Source organism: Mixophyes fleayi, chromosome 9, assembly GCF_038048845.1.
Source record: "Mixophyes fleayi isolate aMixFle1 chromosome 9, aMixFle1.hap1, whole genome shotgun sequence".
Lineage (NCBI taxonomy): Eukaryota > Metazoa > Chordata > Amphibia > Anura > Limnodynastidae > Mixophyes > Mixophyes fleayi.
The window spans coordinates 55,450,323-55,476,923 of NC_134410.1; the positions used below are offsets into that span (position 1 = coordinate 55,450,323).

The 26,601-nt window shown below is 37.4% G+C and overlaps 1 protein-coding gene across 2 annotated transcripts in view; it reads left to right on the forward strand.

The window, feature by feature from the left end:
• The window catches only part of TENM1 (teneurin transmembrane protein 1), a 476,767-nt gene that overhangs the window by 297,568 nt on the left and 152,598 nt on the right, over nt 1-26,601 (forward strand). For both annotated transcript variants that reach the window (XM_075184364.1, XM_075184365.1), the window contains 2 exons: nt 6,825-7,022; nt 7,506-7,706. In XM_075184364.1, coding sequence (XP_075040465.1) covers nt 6,825-7,022; nt 7,506-7,706 — 399 coding nt within the window. The remainder of the gene's footprint in view (nt 1-6,824; nt 7,023-7,505; nt 7,707-26,601) is intronic.

Here is a 26,601-nt window from a genome sequence, read left to right on the forward strand (position 1 = left end):
TGGCGAAGTGATTAAAGTAGTTCATCATTGTTTTATCTCCTCCTTTAAATTTTTAAACACCTCTTCTTCAGTTGGTGGCAGGGCAAAATAAATTGTTCTCGCATCTGCTGCAATTTCCTACATGCTGTTGCAGAATGCCGAAAATGTCCCAAAATTTTTCGGGCTACAGACAACATCACCTGCACATCCCTGTCATTTTTCAAAAAGCTCTGTACCACTAAGTAGATTGTGTGAACAACGCAGAGAATGTGATGGATTTCACCCAGCTGTAATGCTCTCACAATATTGGTGGCATTATCATAAATTACATATCCACTGGACAGTCCAACCGGGATGAGCCATGTTGCAATGACATCTCTTAGTTTTTCAAACAGGTTGTCATCAGTATGCCTCTTAGTGAAGCCACTGATACACAGAGTAGCCTGCCTTGGAATAATCTGGCGTTGTTGGGTACATGCTGCTGCTGTTCCTGCTTCTGAAGGCAATTCACCAACCCAGTGGGCTGTCACAGTCATACAATCTTTTCTCCAGTTCCCCTTTCCTCATATCTGTGGTTAAGTGTACAATGGGCAGAATGGCATTTTGTAGCCTAATAATTACATTTTATGGAACCTTTTGGTAGAGGTGAGGAATTGCTTTTCTAATAAAATGGTGTTGTGATGGAATTTGGCAACAGGGACACAGGACCTCAATTAACTGTATAAAACCAGCTGCACTAATTGTGGATATTGGACGCAGCTCTAATACTAACATAGTCACCATGCCGTCTGTGATCTGCTTTGCAACTGGGAGAAAACTTTTATACTTGCTTCCTCTTGCAAAGGATTGTTTAATAGTCAATTGTTGTAAACTACCAGTAGTCTTCTTCATGGTCTACACCTGGGTTGAAGATCCACCCTCAGCAGCAGCAGAAGCAGGACTAATGATCAAGAATTATTCAGAGTAATCCTGGATAGGGGAGAAGTCCTCTAGCCTTAGCAACTTGGATGCTGGACTAACTCTGATCACTATTGAAGATATTTATGAAGAAGGTGTTGTCGGTCAAACGCTACAAATGGCTAGACAACTGTTGTCAGAATTGGGTAAAAATAATTTCACCATTAAGAGGTGGATTTTTTTGGTCTTGTGCCCAGGCATAACAATGGCCTACTTCTTATCACTGGCAAGAACTGCTTCCACTGGTGCAGGATTTCCACAAACAACATCATCCTCATCATCATCCACATCAACCAAAAATTGTGACAGCTCTGTCGTAAAATGAACTACAAATTCTATGGGGAAGGCCATTACCAGCAATTACATCAAAGTACAGAGACTTATGTAATGGTAGATTCCAGCAGGGATGAATTAGTATTGTGTGAGGATGATGTACACACTGATGAGGGTGAGGATGATGACAGTGTAGATTGCAGGTGTTGGGGTTTAGCTGAGAGAAGGGAGCTAGCTGATGCTGGTATGCTTGTTAATATTTTGGGTAGAATGACATATTGGCAAGTTTATATTTTTCTACAGTAAACTTTCACCTTTATTAGAGTGGGATTTTTTTCTTTAAAATGGTAAAAGCTTTTATTTACATTTTTGTTTCCCTGACTATGCACATGCACTTGAACATAGGATAAAGCACATGACGTAGCGGGATTAGTATCATTATGACTGAGATCGAAGAGTGACAAGTATAATGTTACTGAAGACATGAGAGAGACAAGAACAATGTGACTGGAAACTGGAGGGTGACAAGAACAATGTTACTGAAGACTGGAGAGTAACAAGAACAATATGACTGGAGATTGGACAGTGACAAGGACACTGCCACCCCTCCTGTTTCTGTATGAGCTATGTCACAGTAGAATGTCACTGGAGACTTTTAGAAAACAGACAGCCCTAAAATTTGAATATCTGTTTCAGCACTAAACACTGACTCCTCTCCTATTTCTGGGTGAGTTACGGCACAGTAGAAAGTGACTACAGATTTTGAAAAACACTGATAATCCTATTATTTCTATTTCAGCAATGACAATTAGCAATGGAGCAATGGCACGTAGACTGTAGACTGGCAACAACACTGGGACCTCTCCTGTTTCTGTGTGAACTATAATAACACAGTACAATGTGACTGCAGATTTTGAAGAACACTGACAATCCTATTATTTCTATTTCAGCAATGACAATTAGCAATGAAGCAATGCCACATAGACTGTACACTGGCAACAACACTGGGACCTCTCCTTTTTTTGTGTGAGCTATAACTCAGTAGAATGTCACTGGAGACTTTTAAGAAAACTGCCACCCCTCATCTTTCTGTTTTAGATATGACACTGCCCAACTGCACTAGAGCCTGCCAAGAACCGCACTACCCCTTCTCTCTCTCTCTCTGTTAAATGGCGCCGGATCGCCATGGAGGGCGGTACTTATAGAATCCAAATCTCGCAAGATCCGATGATGCAGTAATGATGTTTTGCCCCGTTTTCACTTCCGAGGGCACGTGATAGTATCGAGCCGGCTCTACTCGGTACTCGGATCGGCGAAGTTTGAGTGGGCTCAGTACTCGGAGAACCGAGCCCGAGCATCTCTACTTTTGACATTAGTCTATATCAAAGGCTGTGTAATATTAGCTTCATGCCTTACAGGAAATAATTCAAGTGTTTATACTAAATTAGTAGACCATGCTCTTTTTCTCTCCACTACAGCATATCGCCATGTTAGGAAGGAGGTGCTTTTCTAACAGAGAAGTGTCAAAGTGATTGCCAGCTTGGGAAACATGCTTTACAGACTTGCAGGGCCAAAACTCATATCTCTCTGTATCAGATCCCATTAGGACACTATCATAAAGCTTGCCCCTTAGGAGACATATTTACTGTATTACAGATCCAGTATAGCCCCAGGAACAATTGGCTACCTTAGGAAAATATTTCCTAGGTGGCAGTGTTGCTTAAAATGTATGCGAGGAACCTGTTTATAATGCAGTGGCTAGGTAATTATTTGCTTTTAATCAGAGCTTTAGTAGAATGTATGGTTATCAGTGTATTTTACTATCATGGTTACAATTTTGATTAGTGCCCATTTAAAGTTGTTTCTACCATATCGAACCTCTGAGCAGGAGATTTTAAACGACATGCATCCAGTGCACTTATTTCCTTTCTTTTCCCTTTTTGCTATAAGAGAATATGGTAGGGAGACCAAAACTAAAGTGATTTTATTATGTTGTCCTTTGTTGGATCAATGTTGCACTTTTCAAATAAACTGATATTTGTGTATGCTGGATTTCAACCATAAGGCAGCAGAAACAAAAGCCATACAAGTCATCCTACTACCACCTACTTTGACCCAGAGAAGGGGTCTTCTGTACTATTGTAGTATCTAAGGCCACCTCAAAGAACAGCACATCAATTTCACTAACCAATATCTCTATGCTACTAGTCACTGTGTAGCTGAATCAATAATTGCAGTAGGCAGTAAATAGAGATATATATCAGCGTGCGGTTCCTACTGAATTCATTGTGTGAGTGCAGTGACTAACAATGGAATAGAGAAGGTGCAGGTAGGGAGAGAAAGCAGCCACCCTCCCATGTATGTCTTTTCCTGCCACTCTTAGCCACAGCAGTTCCTGGCACTATAGAGATATTGAGAATAAAGGCTGTCAATGTGAGAGACTTGTGTGTGTCACCCCTAGAATGCTTCCACCTGAGAACAGATTCTTACTTCGACGTGAGAGAAACCACTCTGAGTTAGAGTGCAGTTTTCCCTAAAATCAAGACAACTGCTTTATCTGGATTATTAACATTTCTGGGAAAATGAACATATAACTTTATAGCTGAATTTGCCATCCAGTTTGGAAGATTGAATTGAGTAAATATCACACCCCACCGGTGTCCAGGTTTTTTCAATATTACGGGAGCCCTACTAAGAGAACCCATGAGAATTACATTCAGGTTGAGCACTTATTAGGATTATACTTTCAAGTATATTTTACCATCAGCTTCCTGAAGACACTAAGTATCTTGCATAGGCTCCTTCCTGTAAGGAGAATAACCCTGTGGTCTGCCGCAACTAATTTGGCACTGTATTCAAAAAGGAATGAAGTAATTTCTATTGTATTTAGTGATTGCACAGGTTAATCCATTTGAGCATGGACATGTAATGATTTATTTACCACCATTAGGAAGCCTTTTAAGAGAGATCTGAATGATAAAAATGTGAAAATTTTTGGCTATTAGTTCAATCACCACTACACTATTTAAGGTCAAAAGAGAGCTGCTAGTAAGCAAGAAAAAATAATTATGTTAATATCATACTGAATATATGTGTCACTAACTGTCATAAGTGAGGGTGCTGTCTCCAGGTAGTCAGCAGGTTAATATTATTGCTGTATTAGTAAGTGTAAGTTTATTGCTCTATGCTGAAAATCATTATCGTTTTTGGTCCTAAGGACATAAGAACATAAACAATTGGGAAATCACTGACATACGTTAAAAAGTATTGTTCTTTTCAGATAATGACAAGGGGCCTGATTCATTAAAGATCTTAAATGAAGAGGATCCTTATTTCAGTCTCCTGGACAAAACCATGTTACAATGCAAGGGGTGGAAACTAGTTTTCTGTTTTGCACATAAGTTAATTACTGACTGTTTTTTCATGTAGCACACAAATACTTCATAGCTTATTTGTACACTGAAATTTAAAGTTGATATTTGTGTGCTACATGAAAAAACAGTCAGTATTTAACTTATGTGCAAAACAGAAAACTAGTTTCCACCCCTGCATTGTAACATGGTTTTGTCCAGGAGACTGAAATAAGATACCTCTTCATTTAAGATCCTCAATGAATCAGGCCCTAGGGCATTACTGGTTTTCAGCTTATTTAGGGATGTAACTTCAGACATTTGAAAATGTTCTTCAACAGAGTTTCCTAAACGTTTTTCAGGATATAAGATCAGAACAGACACTGGAACCACATCCAACAACCATAAATTGGGGAAATTTGACCAATACTTAAATTAAATCAAGGATCCTGTCAAGGGAAAGATATAAAACCCCAGGAAATGCCCTATTGCACTTATTTTCTGAGTTTGTTTAATCTACCTCTGCTGCTTGAATTTATTCCTCCCACCACACATCAGAAGCAAACTGTATTTGAGTCCCAGCCACACCGAACTCATCATGTTTTTACAAAACTGTCTCCATTTCTGCTCTAACCATAAACTTCTGCTGTGAGCTCACAGAGAAACATTATTCAGTCTCTCTGACTACCATTGCATTACTCATCAAGACTTTTCATGGAAAGAAGTGAATTCAAACATCTTTATGACTACCCAACTCCTGCTACCTGTAGCCTTAAAATATTAATGATAAAGCAATGTGAGCTTTGAGTTATGGCAGGAGCTATAGAGGAGACTTGAATCTATTTTGCTTCCAGTATGTTAAGAAGGGTCATGTAGAGTCAGTCACAAGTCTGACTCCTAAGTGCAAAAATCTTACATCTCAGTCTGCTCTCAGATTGAGATGGTTCTCTACATTTAGAGACGCAGAGCGGAGGAAGTCATAGACAAGCAGGCGTAGGCACAGTGCCATAATGGCTTGTCAACACCTCACTTACTATACTGAGGGCGAAGTAGCCAAAGATAGGCCTCTAGAAGGTATTTTTGTTTTGGCTTTTTTCCCCCTGATGTAAGATTCTCATGATTGTGCTGATGATTATATGAATTTTGCATACAATTGCAAGTCATACATATCGTTGTAGATATATGCGTCTAGGAATACAGAATATTTCTTACCCATGCACGGTGCTTGGGTAAAATGGTCAGATTCTTTGTGTTACATTAGTGAAGTCAGGTTGTGATTGCGGATATTTTCAGATCAAAGCCATCATCTAACAATATTTTCCATCAGACCTTATGAATATGATAGATACTGATCAGATATTTATTGGGATTGGCGGTCTTTCTGGACCCACACATGCACTGACTTGGAACCAGTTAGGTTTAAAATGACCAACAATATTTGACCATCTGAAAAGCAGTGTGTAATGGCAACTAAAGGCAATGAGTGATGGAGAAACTTGGATGCTTTGTCTGTTGGACAGAAAAAGAGGGAACATATTAACTGGATGCATACTTTAAAGAGGTACATGCAGTCAAAGGGGGTCTGCAACAGTAGGGTGACCTATTGTTTGTGTCATGATCTATAGGAGGGAAAACAGTGTTATAGAGTATATTAATTAGTAATATAACAATGATTACTGGCCACTGTTCTTTTAGAGCAGATTTCTTAACTCCCAAGATTAACACTCAAGCTTACTTTAAACATGGGACAGTTAAATAACTGGTTGCCAATAGTATGTCAATATGAGAATCCAGACAGTAATTAAACACATCACAGTTCAAAAAAATCTGGCTACCTATAACTAATGTGTGCTAGTGAAAAACAAAAACTGGGGGTTGGAAAAATGCAGTGATTTGAGTAGAACAGATACTCTCAGAAGTAGTAACTACTCATGTTGGCATAAAATTTGCACATTAAGCACTCTTTCTGAAAACTACTGGAAGAATAAAAAAAAAGCATTTCATATCAAATTAACTATTTTTCCAATTTCCTCTATATATATATATATATATATATATATATATATATATATATATATATATATATTTATTAACTATGCCATTATAACAGACACAAACATGCAAGTTTACCATACATTATGAAATATGAATAAAAAAATGATTTTTTTTGTGTTTTATTTTGATATCATAACATATATTTGAATAATGTTACAATAAAAGCTGGAGATGCATTTTTCTGATTTGTTTTCTCAATGGTGTTTTCAGATTCATGCCCGGTACTGTGCAGTGGCAATGGTGAATATGAGAAGGGACACTGTGTGTGTAGGAATAGCTGGAAAGGAGCAGAATGTGACGTTCCTGAAGAGCAGTGTATTGACCCAACATGCTCTGGTGGTCACGGGACCTGTATTATGGGGGTCTGTATCTGTGTACCAGGATATAAAGGAGAAATATGTGAAGAAGGTTTGTTTTGGACTCTCAACTATATTTTTAACACATGCAAGAACATTGTATTATTTTGTCATGTTGAGTAATGATATCAGTAAAATATGTTTTATGAAATATCTTGCCTGTAATCATTGGGGGTATCTGCTTGGATCTCCAGTTGTTTATACGTGGCCTTTAAATTGCATTATTTATGTTTTAAGGTTAATTATGTTGCATTATTCTGATTTATATAACAGCACACAATATCCAGTAACCTTCCTCATTTGTTTTGAACTATGGCAATTTATATGGCTGCAGCTTTACAATACTGGCCTTTATAGATTGACTCACTTTGTAACGCTGATCAGATTTGCCTCACCTATTAAATATAAAATATGTATATACCTAAATTGTAATTATAAATTGATATAAATAATTTTAAGATATGTAAAATGAAAACCAGACCTTGTTTACACTGTTTGTAGCATTTACATTGATTTTATATTTCATGTGATACAGAGAACTGTCTGGATCCATCATGTTCTGACCATGGTGTTTGTGTACAAGGAGAGTGTCATTGCACCGCTGGCTGGGGAGGTGTGAACTGTGAGAATGTTCTTGCCCTGTGTCAGGAGCAGTGTTCTGGCCACGGAACCTTCCTGTTGGACAGCGGTGTTTGCAGCTGTGAACCACAGTGGACGGGAGCAGACTGTTCTACAGGTAACCATGCCTCAATTTACAGTTCATTGTTATTATTTTCATTTACAGTGTTATATTGCCTGTTTTTGACATGCATAACAAACGCCTTAAGCTTTGTATGATCATTAATTGTATGAATAGTAATCTCCTGATGTATTACTGTGAGTTTACGTGCTGTGTTTACATTAATCTAAGTTTAATATTTTGGGTATTTGAAATGCTGGCAAGAGCAGACTTGTGATAAGGTCATCATTTACAGAAATGGTACATTATCTTTAATTTAGTAGAAAACTGCTACGTAAACAGAAACAAACATGCTTAACTGAGAGACACCAAACCCTTATTAAGGTTTACAAAACGTGTGACATTTTGTGCTCTGAAAGATAGCACAATGTTCTTTGGGATGGTTACAAAAAAACAGCTGGATTGTAATTAGCAGTTAGTAAAATAAAACAGTGCGACTTTTGACAACTTGACAAGTTTGCATTAGTCTGTGTGAATAAATGTACATTCAGCAAATTTAAATTCTATTGACTTCTAGCACATAAAAGCTTCTCAATTCTTTCCCAAACCTGGGACAGATTTCTTTTCAGAAGGCAACACATACCTTTTAGAATGGACTATAACCAGTAATTGCATATCCTTGAAGATACTGTAAAAAACATTTCAGTTTCATATGTTGTTACTATTTCCTCCTCCGATTCTTTTATACATGTGCTTAGATCATTGGTATTTACAAGCAAATCATGCCATATACTGTATGGATACAATATATTGATAATAATCTCACATAAATTTAAAACAATACAAAGAGTACTTGTGATTAATCTTTTTTTTTAAGAGGATCATGTATATTTTTCTGTATGTTCTAGTCAGTGTACTGCCCTATATTTCATTTTAATTTTGGCATTTGATGAGGGCAAGCTTGTAAAATTAAATTACCCAGTGTCAGGCCTTAGTTATTTTTCATAATAAATATGTGCATATATATGACACATCACACAAACACACACAGTATTTTGCAGTGCCGTTGTTGAGACTGGACAGAAGATAAGTTCTCCTGCTGAAGGACCAAATATTGTTTATGTATTAATACAGCTATGAAAATATGTAGGTTGAGAGTACATGCCGGGAAATCTTATTACTAACAGTTGTAATAAAACTGATGAAAACAAATGAAAGTAATTAATCAGAGGACAGTCAAAACAATCCAGTAGTAAGGCCTAGGTCAATAACAGAAGAAGGGGAAGGACCTGCAGCTCACACCGCTACTGGAGAACAGAGAGCCCAGACACAGAGTATCTTTGTATCTTTGGAACCCACCTTTCCTCTTGGGTCTGCCCTCAGGTTCTCAGATTCACCAAAGTATTGTTATTGAACAACCAACTTTGAAACTCCAGGCAACAGGACCAGGGCAGGGATACAAAAATAAGGGAACTTGGATACATAAGGCTAAGGGCAAGATCTTAAACATAACCAGGACAAGAATCATGCCAATGGCTATGTCATGGATCAGGGAACTCACAAATTCACACAATCAACCAGCAATCTCCAATGTTTAGGCAAGACTAATGTAGGCCTGGAGATTACTGGGAATTTACGGCAATTTGGCTTGTTAGAGTGGAGAAGACAGACCAGAAAGAAGAGATATGGAATACTACAGAACATAAGAACAGGCATACCACAGTACCTGCTAAAGCAGCTAAGAAGCAGACACTGAACTATAGCGGTTGTGGGATCCTTACATTGAGCCATAGCCTTACAGTTAGGTGACAATTTCACCATACACCAATGTCCATGTCATATTTAAATTACTTACGCTATGGTACAGGTAAACTTCACCTCAGCTGCGTTTTGCAATTGGCATCGTTCAGTGTTGATGATCAGGAAACAGGGAACCCCCCCCCCCCCTCTGTTTCCTGATCTGGAAAACATTGTCTGGGGAAAGCATTGACTAAAAGAGGAGAGGATGTTGACAATCCCTTTAAACTACCATGTATAAATGTGGTACACACTACAAGTTTTTCAAGCAATTGTTGTGCCATTCACACGATAAACGACTGTTAAGTCAGATATCTCATTATTGTGTACGCTCCCATGATCATGTTTTATTGTACCAAAGCACATCGTATCATTTGAGTTGTTTTTATAAGCTGAATAAAAATCACTATCAATGATGGAATGATGATGGGGCAAATGTGGAAGTGTGTATACACTCACGATCAGCAGTCTAAGAGGAGGATTGATCACTACTCAAAAGATTCCTTGATAAAAGATTGCCATACAATGCTATTCCCATTTCTATACAAAAACTTGAAGGATAAGTGTAAAATATGTTTTTATCAGACAAAACACTGACAATTTCATTGCAGACACATTTTATTTTAAATATATTAACATGTTCAGGAGAGAAGAGTTATGTAACACCCATTCCTTATTAAAATGCTAAAGTTATACAGATACCCATTCTTTATTAAAATGCTATTGAAAATGGTTTGTTGAGAGGCAAGGGGGGTAAAGTTTGGCAGTATGGTCACGGCAAAATCACATTTGCTGGTTCATGAAATATATTAGGCTTTTTCCATGTACCCTGCAAATAAATAAAGTAGCCCCAAACATGTTGGGGCTGCTTGATTCCCTCAACAACATTTAATGTTATGGATACATATTATAATAAAAATAAGAATATAAGAACAAAAAATGATAGCAATGATATGTAGCATGTTAGAAAACCATTTCTTAGTTTCTCTTATTTCATTTATTGCGTTTAAATGATTACATTTTAAAGTTCAATGAAATATATGACTATTGCAAATATTGTGGCAAGGATTTATAATTACATCTGCATTAAGTCTAATTGTTGTTATCTACTAAAGGCACCAACTGTATAGCTATGTAGAGGTTCCTTAATTTCCACTACTGTCATCTACTAAGCTACAGTGTATCATTTGTATGTTTGCAAATGATAGTGTCAGTGCATAAAACCTGCGTTTACTATACAGCTTAAAGTATTCCTACAAACAAACCTTTACCCCAAGGAGAATGAGTAATCCTTTTACGTAATATCAATTTCCATGGCTCTGTTCTATGAAATGAAATATATGTCCTTATATTTACCATCAGCAGCTAGTTCAGCAAAGTTGTATTGATTTGGTTTTTGCACAGTGAAAATTACGTTTTGAACCACAGAGGAATAAGCACAAATTGCAATATTACATGTCTATCACATCTAAGGCATTTGGAGCAGGAATTATGTCTTTGGGAACATAGTGTTTCATTCTGGGTAGATGAAGTTTATTCTCATGCCATTTAATATTGTACTGGATGTAAATGTTATTCATTTCTAAGATAGAGAAAATGAAGAAAGGTATAAAGAAAAATACAAAAAAAAGAAATGTGTCAGTTAGTTTTAACTGTTTCTGGAATAGATACAGTTATTGCAGACAAGTGGTGACAAGATGGTACAGATATGTAGAATCCTGACATGGAGAATACTCAAAGGTTTAAACAAGTTAAATGTTTCAGTAAATGTTCTCAGCTTCTATGAATATATATAAGAGAACTCTAAATTAATTTTTATTTTACTTGGGGTGAGGTATTTTATTCACAAGTTTTGTTTTAAGACAACACAAGTCACTGGTGTAAAATACAGTGATATATAGTATTTTAGGTAAGTCATATCTCTATGCTTCAAATATAAGTGATGGCTTTATTGATTTTACAGACATTTCTTTTTTTTTTATAGTATTTTATTGAAGGTTTTCTTAATATTTGGGTATGGGAGGGGGTACAGAATAAACAAGAGATACCAAGGGAGAAAGGAAAATGTACAAAATTCAGTACCATTGATCCATTATAAAAAAAATGGAGTTCGCTGTAAAAGTTAATACAAAACTGTTGACGAGGGGGTGCAATGAAGTACTAAAAAGGGAAGAGGTCTGAAATGGAAAGAGAAGAAGAGAGGCAGGGGTATGAGGGAATGTTATAATGGGGATGAAGTAGTAGAAAAAGATGAGAAAAGGAATATATGAGAGGCAGAATCGCTGAGATTATAGGAGGTTCAGAATTTTTCCAATTCCGGGCAACTAGACATTGATACATCTAGCTGCAGTAAGAAATTGACCAGGGAGTTTCCAGATCAATCTATGGATTCCAAGAGGTAGACAAAACGAAAGGAAGAAGGAGAGATGAAAGAGGAATTGCAGGTGTGTTACCTTCAGAATAAGATCTGACACTTCACGCCAGAAAAGCATAATTTTAGGGCAACTCCACTAAATGTGAGACAGGGTACCTTGCTGGCCACAAATCCTCCAGTAACAGTCTTTGGATGCAGGGTAGATTGTTTTCTGTCCGGAGGAAACCAAATACCATAAAAAGAGAAGCTTTTATGAATTTTCTTTAGTCTGAGTACATATAGAATATTTGGCAAAAGCTTCCTGGATAGATGTCCACTCTTCTATATCAATCAACTCATCCATGCCCACCTCACATTCTTTGGATGTTAAATTATATTGCATCAGCAGTGAATAAAAGGTATGATGTCTCTGGTAGAGAACCTGTGAAGCAGATATTCTCTAGTGGGGAAGGGCAGTAGGATGTACATGGGTTGATCTGGATGTTATAGACATGACAATTTTGCAGGTACCGATAGAAAGAGGTGGATGAAAGGTGGAGGCAATCATGGAGCTCAGGAAGCTCAGGGAAGAAGCCTGATGGGACTATATCTGGGGGGAATTTAAAGTTGTGTTTTGTCTAGACCGAGAAAGCCTTAGGGTTGAGACCAGGTACAAAAGAAGGTTTGTGGAACAGAGGGATCTTTCATTTCCGCACTGAAAGGGAAAACGGACTGTGAGGGGAAGATGGTGTAGAGAGGTCTTTGGAATTTAGCCAGTAGAATGCATAGGGGGAAGATATATGCAATATATCTGCTTCCACGTCACCCACAACCTAGTGTGAGGGTTTGCATGTGCCAGAACAGATTGGGTAAGTTGGGCAGATAAGTAATATTTGTGGAGGCAAGGAAGGCCCAGGCCCCCGTTCTTAAAATACCAAAATAAGGATCTATCGGACCCTCATGAGATACTGGACTAAATAGCTTTGAGAGTGGTGGAAGAGACTGGGACTGGCAATGCCTGAAACAAATAGAGCAGTCTAGGGAGTAGATTAATTTTCACAGCAGCTACTCTGCCAACCCAGGACATAAAATGAAAATTCCAGGTGTTCAGGTCTCACTTTAAGGTAGCAATTAAGAAGGGGAAACTAGCCGCAAATAATCTCTCATAGTGTTTAGCAGATGAATACCTAAATATTTGATTTTCTGAGATTGACAGTTAAATTTAAAGGTAGCTTGCAAATGGTGTTGAATATCAGGGGGAAGATGAGGTTGAGAGCCTCGGATTTATCTGTATTTTTCTTAACAATTCATAGCACGCCATAGTTTCTAATATCAGTCATTAGGGACATGATCGATACATCAGGGTTCATAATGGTGAGTAGGATGTCGTCCACATAGCGTGCAAGTTTGGAAGCTTGAGAACTGGTTGTGATGCCAGAAATATTCAATTTATTTTGAATACTGGCTGCAAGTGGCTCCATCATTAAAGCAAATTTGAGGGGCGACAAACAACAGTCTTGCCTCGTACCATTGCAAATTGGGAATGGGGAGGAAGAACAGCCATTAGCCAGCAAAGAGGATGTGGGATTAAAGTATAAAGATGCCTTGAAATATGTGGCCTTGAAGCCCGACTGTGCTAAGGACTTCACGCATTACAGGCCAAAAGACTCATCAAAAACTTTTTCGGCATCAAGGGCCACTACCAGAGCATGGATCTTTAGCTTGTTAGCAGCGTAAATTAATTTAATAGCTTTTCTAGTGTTGTTCGCAGCCTGGCGGTTAGGGATAAACAGAAGATAATATGCAATTCGGAAGGCAAACAGAAGATAACATGCAATTCAGAAGGTGTAATTTATGTGATAGAATGTCCATGTGGCCTACAATATGTAGGCATGACAAAAAGACAACTTAAAACCAGGATATCCTAACACATTTATAATATTAAAATAGCCCTTAAAACGTATAGTCTGTCAGAGCATTATTTTAAAGTCCACAACAGGGATCTGAGAAACCTTAAATTTCGGGGAATTAAACAGGTCACAAAATTCTGGAGAGTGGGAGATTATATAGAATATCTAAAACAGAGGCAAGATGGATCTTCAATTTGAAGACCTTGACACCTGATGGCCTCAATGTAGATTTTGACTTGGGTTCTTTCTTGAAAATATAATTGTTTAATTTTTATCATTTTAAATCTGATATATTTTAGATCTCTTATTAAAGTTATACAAGGAGTCAATAATTTAATAGCATTATATAACATTATAGTCTTATTTTTTTAGGAAAGTTTCAACTTTCAAGTAAAGAATCACACACTGATATGCACAACAAATTTTATTTATATAACATACAATTTTTGTATTTTTAAACATTTTTAATATTTTTATTTCAATAAAATATGTGTTATGGATTTAATCACCATATTTTTTATAATCACATGAATTGTTTATACATCAATTAGATTTTTAAATAAAGTTTTGAAAAAAATGGTAGGATCATAAGCCTTAAATAGACTTTCCTGAATAACAAGCCATACTCTTTGAAAAAGTCCTTGTGGATGAAATACGTTAGAGGAAGCTAATTACCTTTTTGGCCCAATCTCAACACCATAGGGGAACTCGCAGGACGTGACAGGGTAAGACTTTTTAGATAGATAGATTAAATAGGGAAACTAGCTTTTACAATCCAGAGAACTGTGTTATCAGCGACCAGCTGCCAGCAATTTGTTTAACATTCACAGAGATTATAACGGCATTTATTAATGCTATACACAGCACAAAAGCATTAACATGTCATTTTTAAAACAATTGTTGTGCAATCTATCTGATTTAGTTGTTTGAGGATTAGCTTGTGTATTGTATTTCAACCATAGCTCACTATTTACAGTTTAATATTTCTTTCAATTAACTATTGATCACACCACCTATCAGAGTGTTCCTAAATAGGGCATTACATTTATGTGGTTAACAATAACAATCAGAAGCTATTTAAGTGGTGGTATTGTAATTGTTCACAAAGTTTGGCGCTCCAAAATACTGTTACGGATAAAACTCACCTGATCTGACTGGACCAATAAGAATATTACCCCAGCAATGGGTTAATAGTGAGTTGACTTTTTCCCCTTCTCAAAATACCACTAACTGAGCTTCTGCAGGGTGTTAGTTGCCTTGGAAGATAGGATATGTTGGAGTTAGCCTTTGAAAGCGAGAATTTTTGAAAGGGTGCCTTAGTCTTGGAATAACGTTGATATTTCAGTGTGCGAGCTAATATGGATGATTCTACATCAAGGATACATGTTGTTTGAGGTTTTTTTTGTTGCAGATGAAATTCTGATGAGTACAACGCCTATAATTGCCTTATGGGCCTCCCACACAGTTGTGTGGGGGGTATCTGGGGTTGAATTAAGCTCCCTGAACTCTGTGATAACCTGTGAGATTTATTTATCCTCCTTTTTAGAAAGGAGGCTATCATTGAGATGCCAGGAAGAGCAAGGAGGGGCAATGGTTCTTAGGCCTATGTGCAGTGAAACCACAAAGTGGTCAGATCAGGATGTAGACATAATATCAGAGGGGGTGCAAAAGGGAAGTGGTTGATCTACTGATAAGTACTAGATCAATACATATGTGAGTATTGTGCGGGGAAGAGAAGTGTGTATAGGCATCCAAGGACGAGTTTAAGATATCATAGAAATTATATAACTTGAGCAAAGAGGATAGCTCACGAGATTCCTTAGAGGGTGCCTGGAGGGTAGGAGGAGTGGGTGAGCGATCTAATTTCACATTTAATATGACAATAAAATCCCCACCAAGGATAATGTATCCCTTGGCATAATGAAGGCGTTTAATGAAAAATTTGTCAAAAAAGACACCCATTCCCACGTTTGGTGTATAAAGAGATTTTATACACATTCCTATATATAATAATGTAATATATATATCATGTTAGAAACACACACACAATATAGATAGATAGATAGATAGATAGATAGATAGATAGATAGATAGATAGATAGATAGATGACAATTCAACCACTCAACCCCTTTTGATGTTGAGAAAGAATATTACATAATATGAAGCATTACTCTGGCATGGAAACATTGCAGTGAATCCTTTAGGGGTTAATATTCATAAGCTTCCTTACAGACAGAACATATTGTTAGGTGCCAAGGGATCAGCAGAATGCTTTGGAAAGGAATGCATCTTAGAGTAGAAGCACTGTGACATGAAGATAGTTTTTGGTACAAAATGAATAAGAAATGTGAGAAATGTGTGTGAAGGATCTAGAATAGCTGGAAAATCTATAGAGAATTGTTTAGATATTACAGTTTTCTTTCTTTATGCTAAATAAGATATCTGGATTGATCAAGCAGCATCTAAAAAATAAATGGCTGTGGAGACCTCATATTGTGGAGGGTTGAAAATTCTGACTATAGGAAAATTATACATTATAGAATATTATCAGAAATACCAGTGCTCTTTATTGTAAGATCTATCTACAATAAAACCATAGGTAACAAAAAACAAGCCTTGCATTATTTAAATGAAAAAAAGAAAGTGTTAGAAGTAGCTGGAAGTACATAGGAACATCAAAAATGATGTCTGCGATTTTTGTACTCATCATCATCATCATCATTTATTTATATAGCGCCAACATATTCCGTAGCGCTTTATAATTGGGAACAAAATATATAGTAATAACAATGATGTAATCAACAAGCAAGAGTTACTGACAGCCAGAACACTGATTGCAATAGTATAACAACAATGTGATATTAAATTATTGGAATTAATTTGTGCTGATATAAGGAAGAACTGAATTATTTACTGGGAAAGTAATAAAAGAGAGGATCTGCTCTCAAAAACTAAGGAGAAAGTGTTTCTTGGACATTGCTTCTTGCTGCAGTCTGCTCTTTGCCTGCACTATTATTTTTGGTTTGTCAATATATGGCCTATATCTGGGTTTTCAGAATCTGGGCCTGAGATCTTATAGAACAGTCTCAATGTTGTCAGGCTATATAACATCGTAGGTGTAATTACTAATTCAACTTCAATATTCCCTAGAAAGCACTGCATAATATGATATATAAAAAATTAAAAAAATGATAAGAGATAGAATAAATAAATCATGTAGTGCACATTAGCTTAAAATACCAATGGCATCCTCAATTCTAAATATGGCCCTGGGACAAAATAAGTATATTTCTAAGGTCTGTTTTGTTTATAGCAATCAGCTCTTGCTAGCTTGTGCTCGCATGTAAACAGCAGTAAGGAGGGCTTCTCTGTGCCAGTTAACACTGTTTTGAATATTTGGAGACATCAAACTTAAGGAGAAGAAACAAGCATATGTTGAGGGAGGTATGTGGTATATGCATCGCCTGATTTTATATGTGCCGTACTTGTCTACTCATGTGAATAATTCAAGAAACATCTTTACTGATGCAGCTTTGAATCTATTGTAATGGCTTCAGAACTCCAGTGTTGAAACCTGGGGCATTAAGGAGAGCAAGGCAAGAAAAGGAGTAAACTTGATCCTGGACAAACCATAATAGAATGCAAATTAATTTATTATTTTGCATGTAGGGAAAATACTGTCTGCTTTCTCATGTAGCACACTAATAATTGATAGCTTTATTTTTACACTGAAATTTAAAGTTTATCTAGGACATGCCATATCCCAACTATAAATCTGTCCCCATATTTTAAATTTACCTCCTGCTTCAATGCAACATGGTTTTGTGCAAAGTTACTACTTTTTTTTTACTTCTCTTAATGATTCAAAGCCCTAGAGTCCCACATGATTCAAAATTGAGTATGCCATAATTGATATCCAGAGAAATGGTATTATCCTAAAATGGACATTTCATAAGGTTATCTAAGTTTCCAACATTCCGAATTAAGAAACTTAACAACATACTCCCTATATGCCCTTGTCATTCTTCATATCTGCCCAGCCATACCATGATCCATCCAACCACACAACTAATAGGGTTTAGCCATGCACTAAAATTGCTGCCATAATTCATTTGGTGCAGAAAATCGGAACAACCCGTTGAAAACAGGACAGTGGGTTAAGCACGCTACTTTCTGTTCTGATATATTTTGTTCTGTAGTAAAACTACCTTAATAAGCTACAATAAGGGTCCAGGGTAATATGTTTCTGAACTCTTCAAGATTTTTCTATGTTGGACATATATAGCTCTACCGTTGCCCTGGGAAACTGCCTCTTAGTCTCTCAGTCATTAAGCTACTTCTCATCCGTGGTATCTTCGGTTATTATCTTGGTTCTCAATACAGCCTCGCTCATCACTCCCTAAGAGGGCCACGATCTGCGGTCTGGGAGCAGCTAACTCCAAACTCCCTTGCGGGAGTCCCTGGCGAACACCTCTCTGACCATTAGACTCCGCGCCTCTCGGCAGGTAATATCACGTGAGCAGGCTGTACGGGTAGTCTTCTGACCCTAACTCAGTTACATGGGCAATTATACCTGAAGGGTTAAATATAATCAATTGCTGATAACTATAACAAAATACTTATCATCAAAAGCATTTTTAAGTAGAGAAAACCCCAAAGGAATTAAATAAGAAAAAATGAGCAACTGTCATTTATTTTGCGTTGTTTAGCAAAAACAAAATAAATTGTACAGTATATTGTTTTGAGGATGGAACTTTCTGCAGGTAAAACTTGAAATATAAAAACTCTCAATCCTTTATGTTCCTTAGCAAAATCTACTTTTTAATCTTGAGAAGAAACATTTCAAACACACACACGTCTTCTGGGGTCAGCTTTGTCTAAGATTATGAAAATGAATAATAAAAGGAAGTTACATTGAATAGAAGCTTTCATAAGTCTGCTAGAGCAAATGAGAAATGACAAGGCGGTTTTAGCAGTTGTAAATTGCCCAGCTGCTAACAGTTTGTTTTCATTTCCTCTCACTTTGTCTGAACAAAGTGTAATGCGATTGTTATTGATGGGAATTTTAAATTAAACTTTTAACTCGTGCAGTGTTTGAATAAAGAACACGTCTCACAAGGTAATATTACAATATCGTATACATTACAGTGGATTTATCACCTAAACATTAGATAAGATATAAAATAGATGCAACCTCACATTTGGTGCAACATTAGATCCCACTTTTCTTCTTCACAGTTCACTTGCAAAATCTGTAACTGCTGAAAAGCCAATAAGGCCACAGCCCTGCATGAGATGCTTCATGTTGAGATGACTTGCTGCCAGGAGCCAGACTGCAAACACAGGACGATTAAATGGCATCTTGACTAGTCATTAAATGCAGCTTTCTAACTGAAGGGGAATGAGTGGAGAAGGATTTAGCAGTACAATACAAGTGAGGCAAATATTTAAGCCTTTTCACTTGTTAATAAATGCAGCAGTGTTACCTTTACATAGGACAATGGTCAAAAACGTGGACCTTTTCTATTTACTTGGCCGAAAAGTCCATGTTATGACACGAAAATGACATTTTATCTGTACTATTGATACATATTAAAAATATACCAATCACGAAGTTCAGTGGGGAACAAATACCTTGGTGCCCCTACCCTGTTTTGAAGGTAAAATTTATAGATCCATCTTCGTACATTAAGGTGCCATTAATAAGTGATTTTAAATACCACAACTATTAATCATAACATGATCCCGCACATAACACATGTAAAACAGTCAGACGGTGGTGAGTGTGATGTTGCAAAAATAGAAAAATACCTCCTTTCTGAAGACAGTACATTTATAGTGACAAATATTCCTGTACCGGAAGTGAAACTTCACATTCCATATGTAGCAACGAAGAACTAACTCTCTTCATAACGTACAGGATATTGTACAAGTCATCATCATCATAATTTATTTATATAGCGCCACTAATTCTGCAGCGCTGTACAGAGAGCTCATTCACATTAGTCCCTGCCCCATTGGAGTTTACAGTCTAAATTTCCTAACACACACAAATAACTGTGAAATAAATCATGGAAAAAAGGATTAGTTAAACTTTAAGAAATACCCACTGTGCAAAATAGCATACACATAATATACTTCAAGCAAACAGGAGAGAAAAAACTTTACATTTAATCCCTTGCAATTGAAAGCTTCTGATAGGAAAATATATAACATTTATTTATCTATCTCCACTTCTAGGATTGTAGGTATATATATGATCAACGAACCATCACTGTCATCATCATAATCATCAACATCATCATTTATTTGTAAGCCTTCACAAAACTCCACAGTACAGTACATATGAGTACTTATGAGGGTGATGAAGATGGTGCAGATGTGGGACAGAAGGTATAGAGGGCCCAGCTCATGAGAGCTTCCCACCTAAAGGGAAAGGGCAATGCTGAAGCAGTAGGAGTTATTGGTAGTAGGAGTGAAGATTGGGACTATAATGGTAGTACACGCAGAGGGAGTAGTTTCAGGTTGGTGCAGAACAGGCTATAGTGAAGAGGTGGGTTTTTAGAGAGCACTTAAAAGAATAAAGATTGTGGGAGAGTCCAGTCAGGCAGGGTAGAGAGGTCCTTGAGTGGAGTAACATGGAGGCAGGACTTAAAGGTAATTATCAGAGAGGAGGTGAGGCGCAGTTCAGAGCCAGATCTAAAAGGGGAGGAGGAAGAGTATCTCATGATGAGGTTACAGATGTATGAGAAAGAGGTGTTGGAAATGGAATCTGGAGGTTGTGGAAAGCCAGTGTAGGGATTTGCAGTATGGTGCAGCAGATGTGAACCAGCAATAGAGAAACATCAGTCTCACAATTGCATTTAGAATATATTTTTATAGGGATAAATGGATGAGAGGAAGGTCAGATAAGAGATTGCAGTTGTCAATATAGGAGATAATAAGAGTAAGCGTTTTAGTAATGTCCAGAGTAAGAAAAGGACATATTCTGATGATATTTTGAAGGAAGACGTGACATAGCTATAAGAGAGTTTAGACAGTAGGAGGTGAACCAGGAGAAAAAAGTGTTACTAAGGCCAAGAGTGTCAAGGGTGTGCAGGAGAAGAGAGTAGTGTTGAAAGTGACAGAAAGGTCAATGATGATGAGATGGGAAATGAGATCCTTTGATTTATCCATGAGTAGATCATTGGTCTATTTAGTGGGGCAGTCTCAGTGGAGTGTAGAGGGCAGAAACCTGATTACTGAAGGTTGTGCAAGAAATGAGTAGAAAAAAGTGGATTAGGTGTCTGTACAGAAACATCTTAGGTAGTTTGGAAACAAAACTAGGGAGTCAGTAGCAGGAGGGAGATTGTTTTATGAAGATGGGAGCATGTTTGAAGATTAAATTGTATGTGCCAGTAGAGAATAACAGGTTGATGATGTGATTTAGCTGCAGGCAAGAATTAGGGGGCATGAGCAGATGAGTTGGGAAGGAACGGGATCAGCGGACTGGATGAAGGTGAAGAGAAATAGAGGAATTGGAACACTAAGTCCTCAGTAACAGAAGAGAAAGAACATGTAAGGAAGTAGAGGAGAAGGTGGTTGTGGGGTGTTGGATCTGGCAAGAAAAAATATCTTAATTGATGGTGTTGATTTTGCCTTTGAAAAAGGCGATAAAGATATGAGCAACGAGGGCAAAAGTGTGGTCGTGGGTGTAGGCAGAGAAGTAAGTTGAAGGTGGTAACATGGATCTTAAAGTAAGTTTGTAGTTTTGTAGGTTTGCTTGGCTTGGTTTGTAGGTGAGAGAGATGGGGGTGTAATAAGAAGACATGATAAATTTGTAGTGGATGAAAACAATGTTAGTGCAAGATTTTTTTCAATTGATGACTTGTTGCATGGGAGCAATTTTTTTGGGGGGGTGGGCAGGTCTGTTTAAAGTGCCAGTGTTGGGGTTTGCACTATTAATGTTTTTAATTATCAAGGGGAATTATTAGTATTTATATTTATAAAGGGGTACATATATGATATTTTTTAATTGAGAGGGCACAGAAAACAGTTTTATTTATGTAGCGGACCCACTTTTTTTTACCCCAGGATACACTGGTCTGGAGTATCAGGATGGGGCTACTTACCATTGGCCCAGGCATCCCTAGGTGTATTCCCCTCCCCCCCCCAAAATCTGGGATCAATGATAAATTGGATGAGACCTAGACTCTAAGGGGATGAAGAGGACGAGGGATGAAGATGGGAAGGTTGGGAAGACGCAAGGGGAAAGGGTGGAGAACATTAAGACATTCAGAAAACCATTGTATCAACAGGAAGACAACTTGAAAACCACTCCTGAGAACTGTGGGAAGAGTCCACTCGCATTCTCAGGATAAAACTTTTTTTGGGGGGAGGGAGGGGTGGCAACAGTGACAATGAAGTACAATTAAGCATAAAAAAACTATTCAGGGCAACATATCAATTATGAAAAATACAGCAACTGTTACTTGGAGAAGTTGATGACATCAACCAACGAGGGCAAGTTAAAGGTTTAAGTAAGATAAAAAAGGAGGGAGGGAGGTGATGTAAATAAAAAATATGAAGTGAGGGAAACGATGTTCCTAAAATGTGAGTCAAATATTTACCAATGGAGTGGCATAATAAGGTTCTTTTGCGGTCTCAACTAGAGGCAATCACCAGTAAGTGAAAAGGCTAAAGATAGGTAGGAAAAAGTCATGTAAAAAACACATATTGAAGTACCATTACCCATGACCAAAATATACAATCTTACTGGACATGATTGGACTGGAACTCTTTGTCATTAGAGACCTAAAAGAGAGAAGGGCATGGGAAAAACACACAAAACCTTCACTTGAAACTCTACTGTCATTAATCAGTCTAAAATGACAAAGCCAAGAGAGAGAACTTTCGCTGCAGGATATTCTAGTATCCAGATTTCCTGGAGAATTCTGTATACTCTTCATTGACTTTTTAGAGTTTCTAACAATTTGTCATGCTCCCTCCTCCAAAGGAGGTAGAACAAAAAAGTGGTTCTGTCAATCCAGTAGCAGAAAGAATCCAGATCTGAAGGATCCTGTAAAGTGACTGCTTTTCCATTGTGAGTGACCTAAAGCTGAAATGGAAATCCACATCTATACTTGATATTGTGTTTGCAAAGAGCTTCTGCTAGCAGTTTGATCATACTAGTAGTTGGAGGGTTTACCACGTGAGGTCCTGGAATATTTGTATTCTTGGACCTTCATAATGAATTCCACCTCTTCTTTTCAGAATTTACTCTTTCTGTGCGTAGTAATGCAATCAACAGATCACATCTCTCGGTGTCTCTGTTGGGCCACCACTAGGTCTCAGAGCTCTATGTGCTCTGTCAAATATCATGAGTTAGTCGGAGTCTAGTTCAAGAATCTAGATAAAGATTTTAGAAAGAAAATCAATCAGGACTTGTGTTGGGACGTCCTCTGGTATGCCTCTTAAGTTTTCTTGCAGCCTTTATTGTATAACTCTGTTTTGCAACAGCTTCAACTCTTTTGTGGGGGTATCAGATTGTTATGCAGCAGTTGATGACATTCTTCAGAGGCCTCCTTGTTTGCTTATAGGACTGTCAGTCTGGAGGCCAGATTGGCAGACTAGCGACTTCTTTGCACACAGTCTTTTTCAGATTAACTTCTAGCATTTCAAGATCAAAACTCTTACCCGGTGGGGTCTGTATGTCGTTGGGGAGGCACTGATCCTCTATTTGGGGTGACACAGATGTTTATGATGAAAAGATTTGAAGGTCCTTTCAGGAGAGATACGCTAGGATCTATCCTGCGCTCCCTTCAGTGGCCAAGCACACTGAGCAACAGTGACTCCCCGTAGGAGGTAGCTATTCTGCAGCTAAGGCACCCAGGAAGAAGTCTGGATCCACCATATACATAGAGGCCACATGTTGGCAACTCCAAGCCAGTTCGTGCTGGGTGTAAAGTAGGCACAGATCGGAGTGCCGATGAAGCGGGGGACAGTCAAGTCACCATATTGGCCGAATGCAGCCCCAATTGGGCACCTAGTTCTGCTGCTGCTTCAATACCTCCTGCACTGTGACACCTGGGAGGCAGTCCGGTCCAACAGATGTCTGTAAAGGATGGGCTCCAATGGAGAGACTGACATTTTTTGTTTTTAACAGCTTGACAGACAAGATACCTGCGATTTCAGCGCTCTTGCCTGTCACAACCACCTCAACAACCACACCACAGCTGAATGTATCTGACAATTTTTATTTTATTCCATTGCATTGGAAAAAATTAGTATGGAGATACGTGGCAAGGCATGGTCAAATATATGCATTTTCAGTGTTTTTTGCAGATTTGACATTGATAAATAGATGATTACAAGATTACAAAACCAACCAAAATCATGCCAAAAAGTAGCTATTTGCACAAATCGCTGCTTGATAAATTTCAAGGTCCAGGAAGTATCCAGCATCCAATATGGATGGGTGATGGAATCCCCTGGGAGAGAACAAAGGAGGAAGTAAGCGGTGTGTTCTGTGACAATTTATCAAGAGTTTTTCAAAATGTTTTTAAATATAAAAAGTAAGGAAATGTAAAGAGATATACACACAAATCAGTATTACAATTAGAGAAAAAACACCTTTAAAATATATATCTATTGTATGTGTATGTAAAAGTATTACTGTAAAAGAGTAACAGAGATTACAAATAAATTATCTGTAACAGCCTTCTAGAAATAGAAAAAAAAAATATTTATTTATTCATCAACATGATCTACATGTACAACTTGATCTTTAAGTGTATTTTTTATATATCTTATATATATATCTACTATATAATTGCCTAGTGGCGTGTGTGGAAAAAAAAAACAAGCTGCAGCGCCACCTGCTGGGCAGAGTTATACACTGACCTATATATTTCTTGAAGGAGAAGTGACAGTTGGGAGTGGTTGGTGGTTGCCGGGGGTGACAGTGGGGAGTTTTTAACACCTTAAGTAGCTTGATGAAGGATGTGGCGATGAAGATGAAGGATGAGGTGATGGAGAAAAATGATGAGGTGGTGACATGTGGACAAAACCACGTTAAAAAAGGGCGCTTGCGTCAGGAAGTAACGCTCTTCCCCTGAGGAGGCCTGGGCTAGGCCCAAATGCATGACAAGAACCTTTTTAACACCTTAAGTAGCTTGATTTGACTAGAATGCATGAGTATCATGCACGGGTTAACTTGTATATATATATATATATATATATATATATATGGTTTGTATATATATATATATATATATGTATTTTTATTTCTGACTGGCTATCAACCACTAATTATATATTGCTACTGCTACAGTTAAACATTTGTATAAATGGAACAGCCACACTATAGATTCATTATTTTTCGAATAACATGTTCTGTAAAACTGTGCTCTCGTGAGTGAATTCTTAAGTAACTAAGTCAGATATCCTCTCTGTAACAATTTGTGCAACAATTTGGCATATTGTGATTCTATCTCGAATTCTTTATTACAAATTGCAAGAACTTTGGTGAAAATAATGCTTCCCTTGACATGCTTAGGGTGGCAGCTATGATAACTAAAAACAGTTGCAATGTGTTTCCTGTATAAAGTGATTTTTCAACTTGTCATCCTCAACATAAACCAGCATGTCAAGGAAAGTAATTATTTCTACTGGTTAAATTCCATTCTCCCATCACTTCACCCTCTAAAAAGATGACACGGAAACAAATATAAGGGAAATATATGAAAATCTCCTAAATACCCAATAAAACGTTTTGCGTATAACGGTGCATTTGTTTCTTTAATAAATATAATTCACAGCTTTAAGGGCTGATTGATTATTGATGTTTGGCCAAAATACCCATATATACTATTAGCAATGTAGTGACCAATGTATACAGCATAGTTCATGTAGAGCATATGAATTGTTCTACAGAAATGCAGGGAACTTATTTACCAGAGGTTGAAGACTATGGTCAAAATTGAGAAAATTGTAGAGGTACTTTCTAAAACTATAGGACTTAGTGAAGATGGAGCTATACCTGTGTACATGTTAGGGAGACCATTAAATATTGGATTGGAGCTATACCTGTGTACATGTTAGGGAGACCATTAAATATTGGATTAACAGAATGAAATCTTAGATAAAGATTTCTCAATCCAATAGTTATAATTTGTTGGATGTTAACTAAAATTTCAGCAATGGAATCCCTACCAAATTTCTTCTAGCAACTACAATCAGATAATTGATCTAGTATCCTCTGTCTATATTGTGCATAGTCCATAATCTCAACTACTCACCTTTATCAACTGGCTTATTATGATTGTTTGGTTAGATGTCAACTGCTCAAGTGCAGACCGTTCTTCCTTAGGGGATTCCATCCATTAACTACCAACATGAGTCATATCACTTTGAGACAATGATCTGCTTCTATTTTCTCCATTTATTGGCAAAATCCTATCAGATTCTGTGTACCACATACAATGAAATGACCATAACATGTGGATGAATCACTGGCTGAGCAGATTTTCCATTCTGCTATGATGCTTGCATCTGAAAACTGTCAAAGAGGATGGTTTTCTTAATATTTCAGACTCCCACGGTTTACTCCTTGAATAGATAGGAAAATGGAACTATACAGAATAATAGGCATAAAGCTTGTCTGTTGAATTGTGATATTGCAAAGAAGGGAGAGCTCTAATGCAAAGGTAAAATTGTAGGGTAGAGCATTCACTCTGTGTGGACCACTGACAGAAAAAAAATTGGTTCAGTTAATTACACCCCTGATCATATCCTGTGGACAGCACAAAGCTGAATGGCTGATAGGAAGAGCTCTGCTGTTTTCCTAGCTTTCCTGTAAACTTACTATTACCCTGATGAAACCTCTTATTTGATGGTACTTAGAGATGTTTT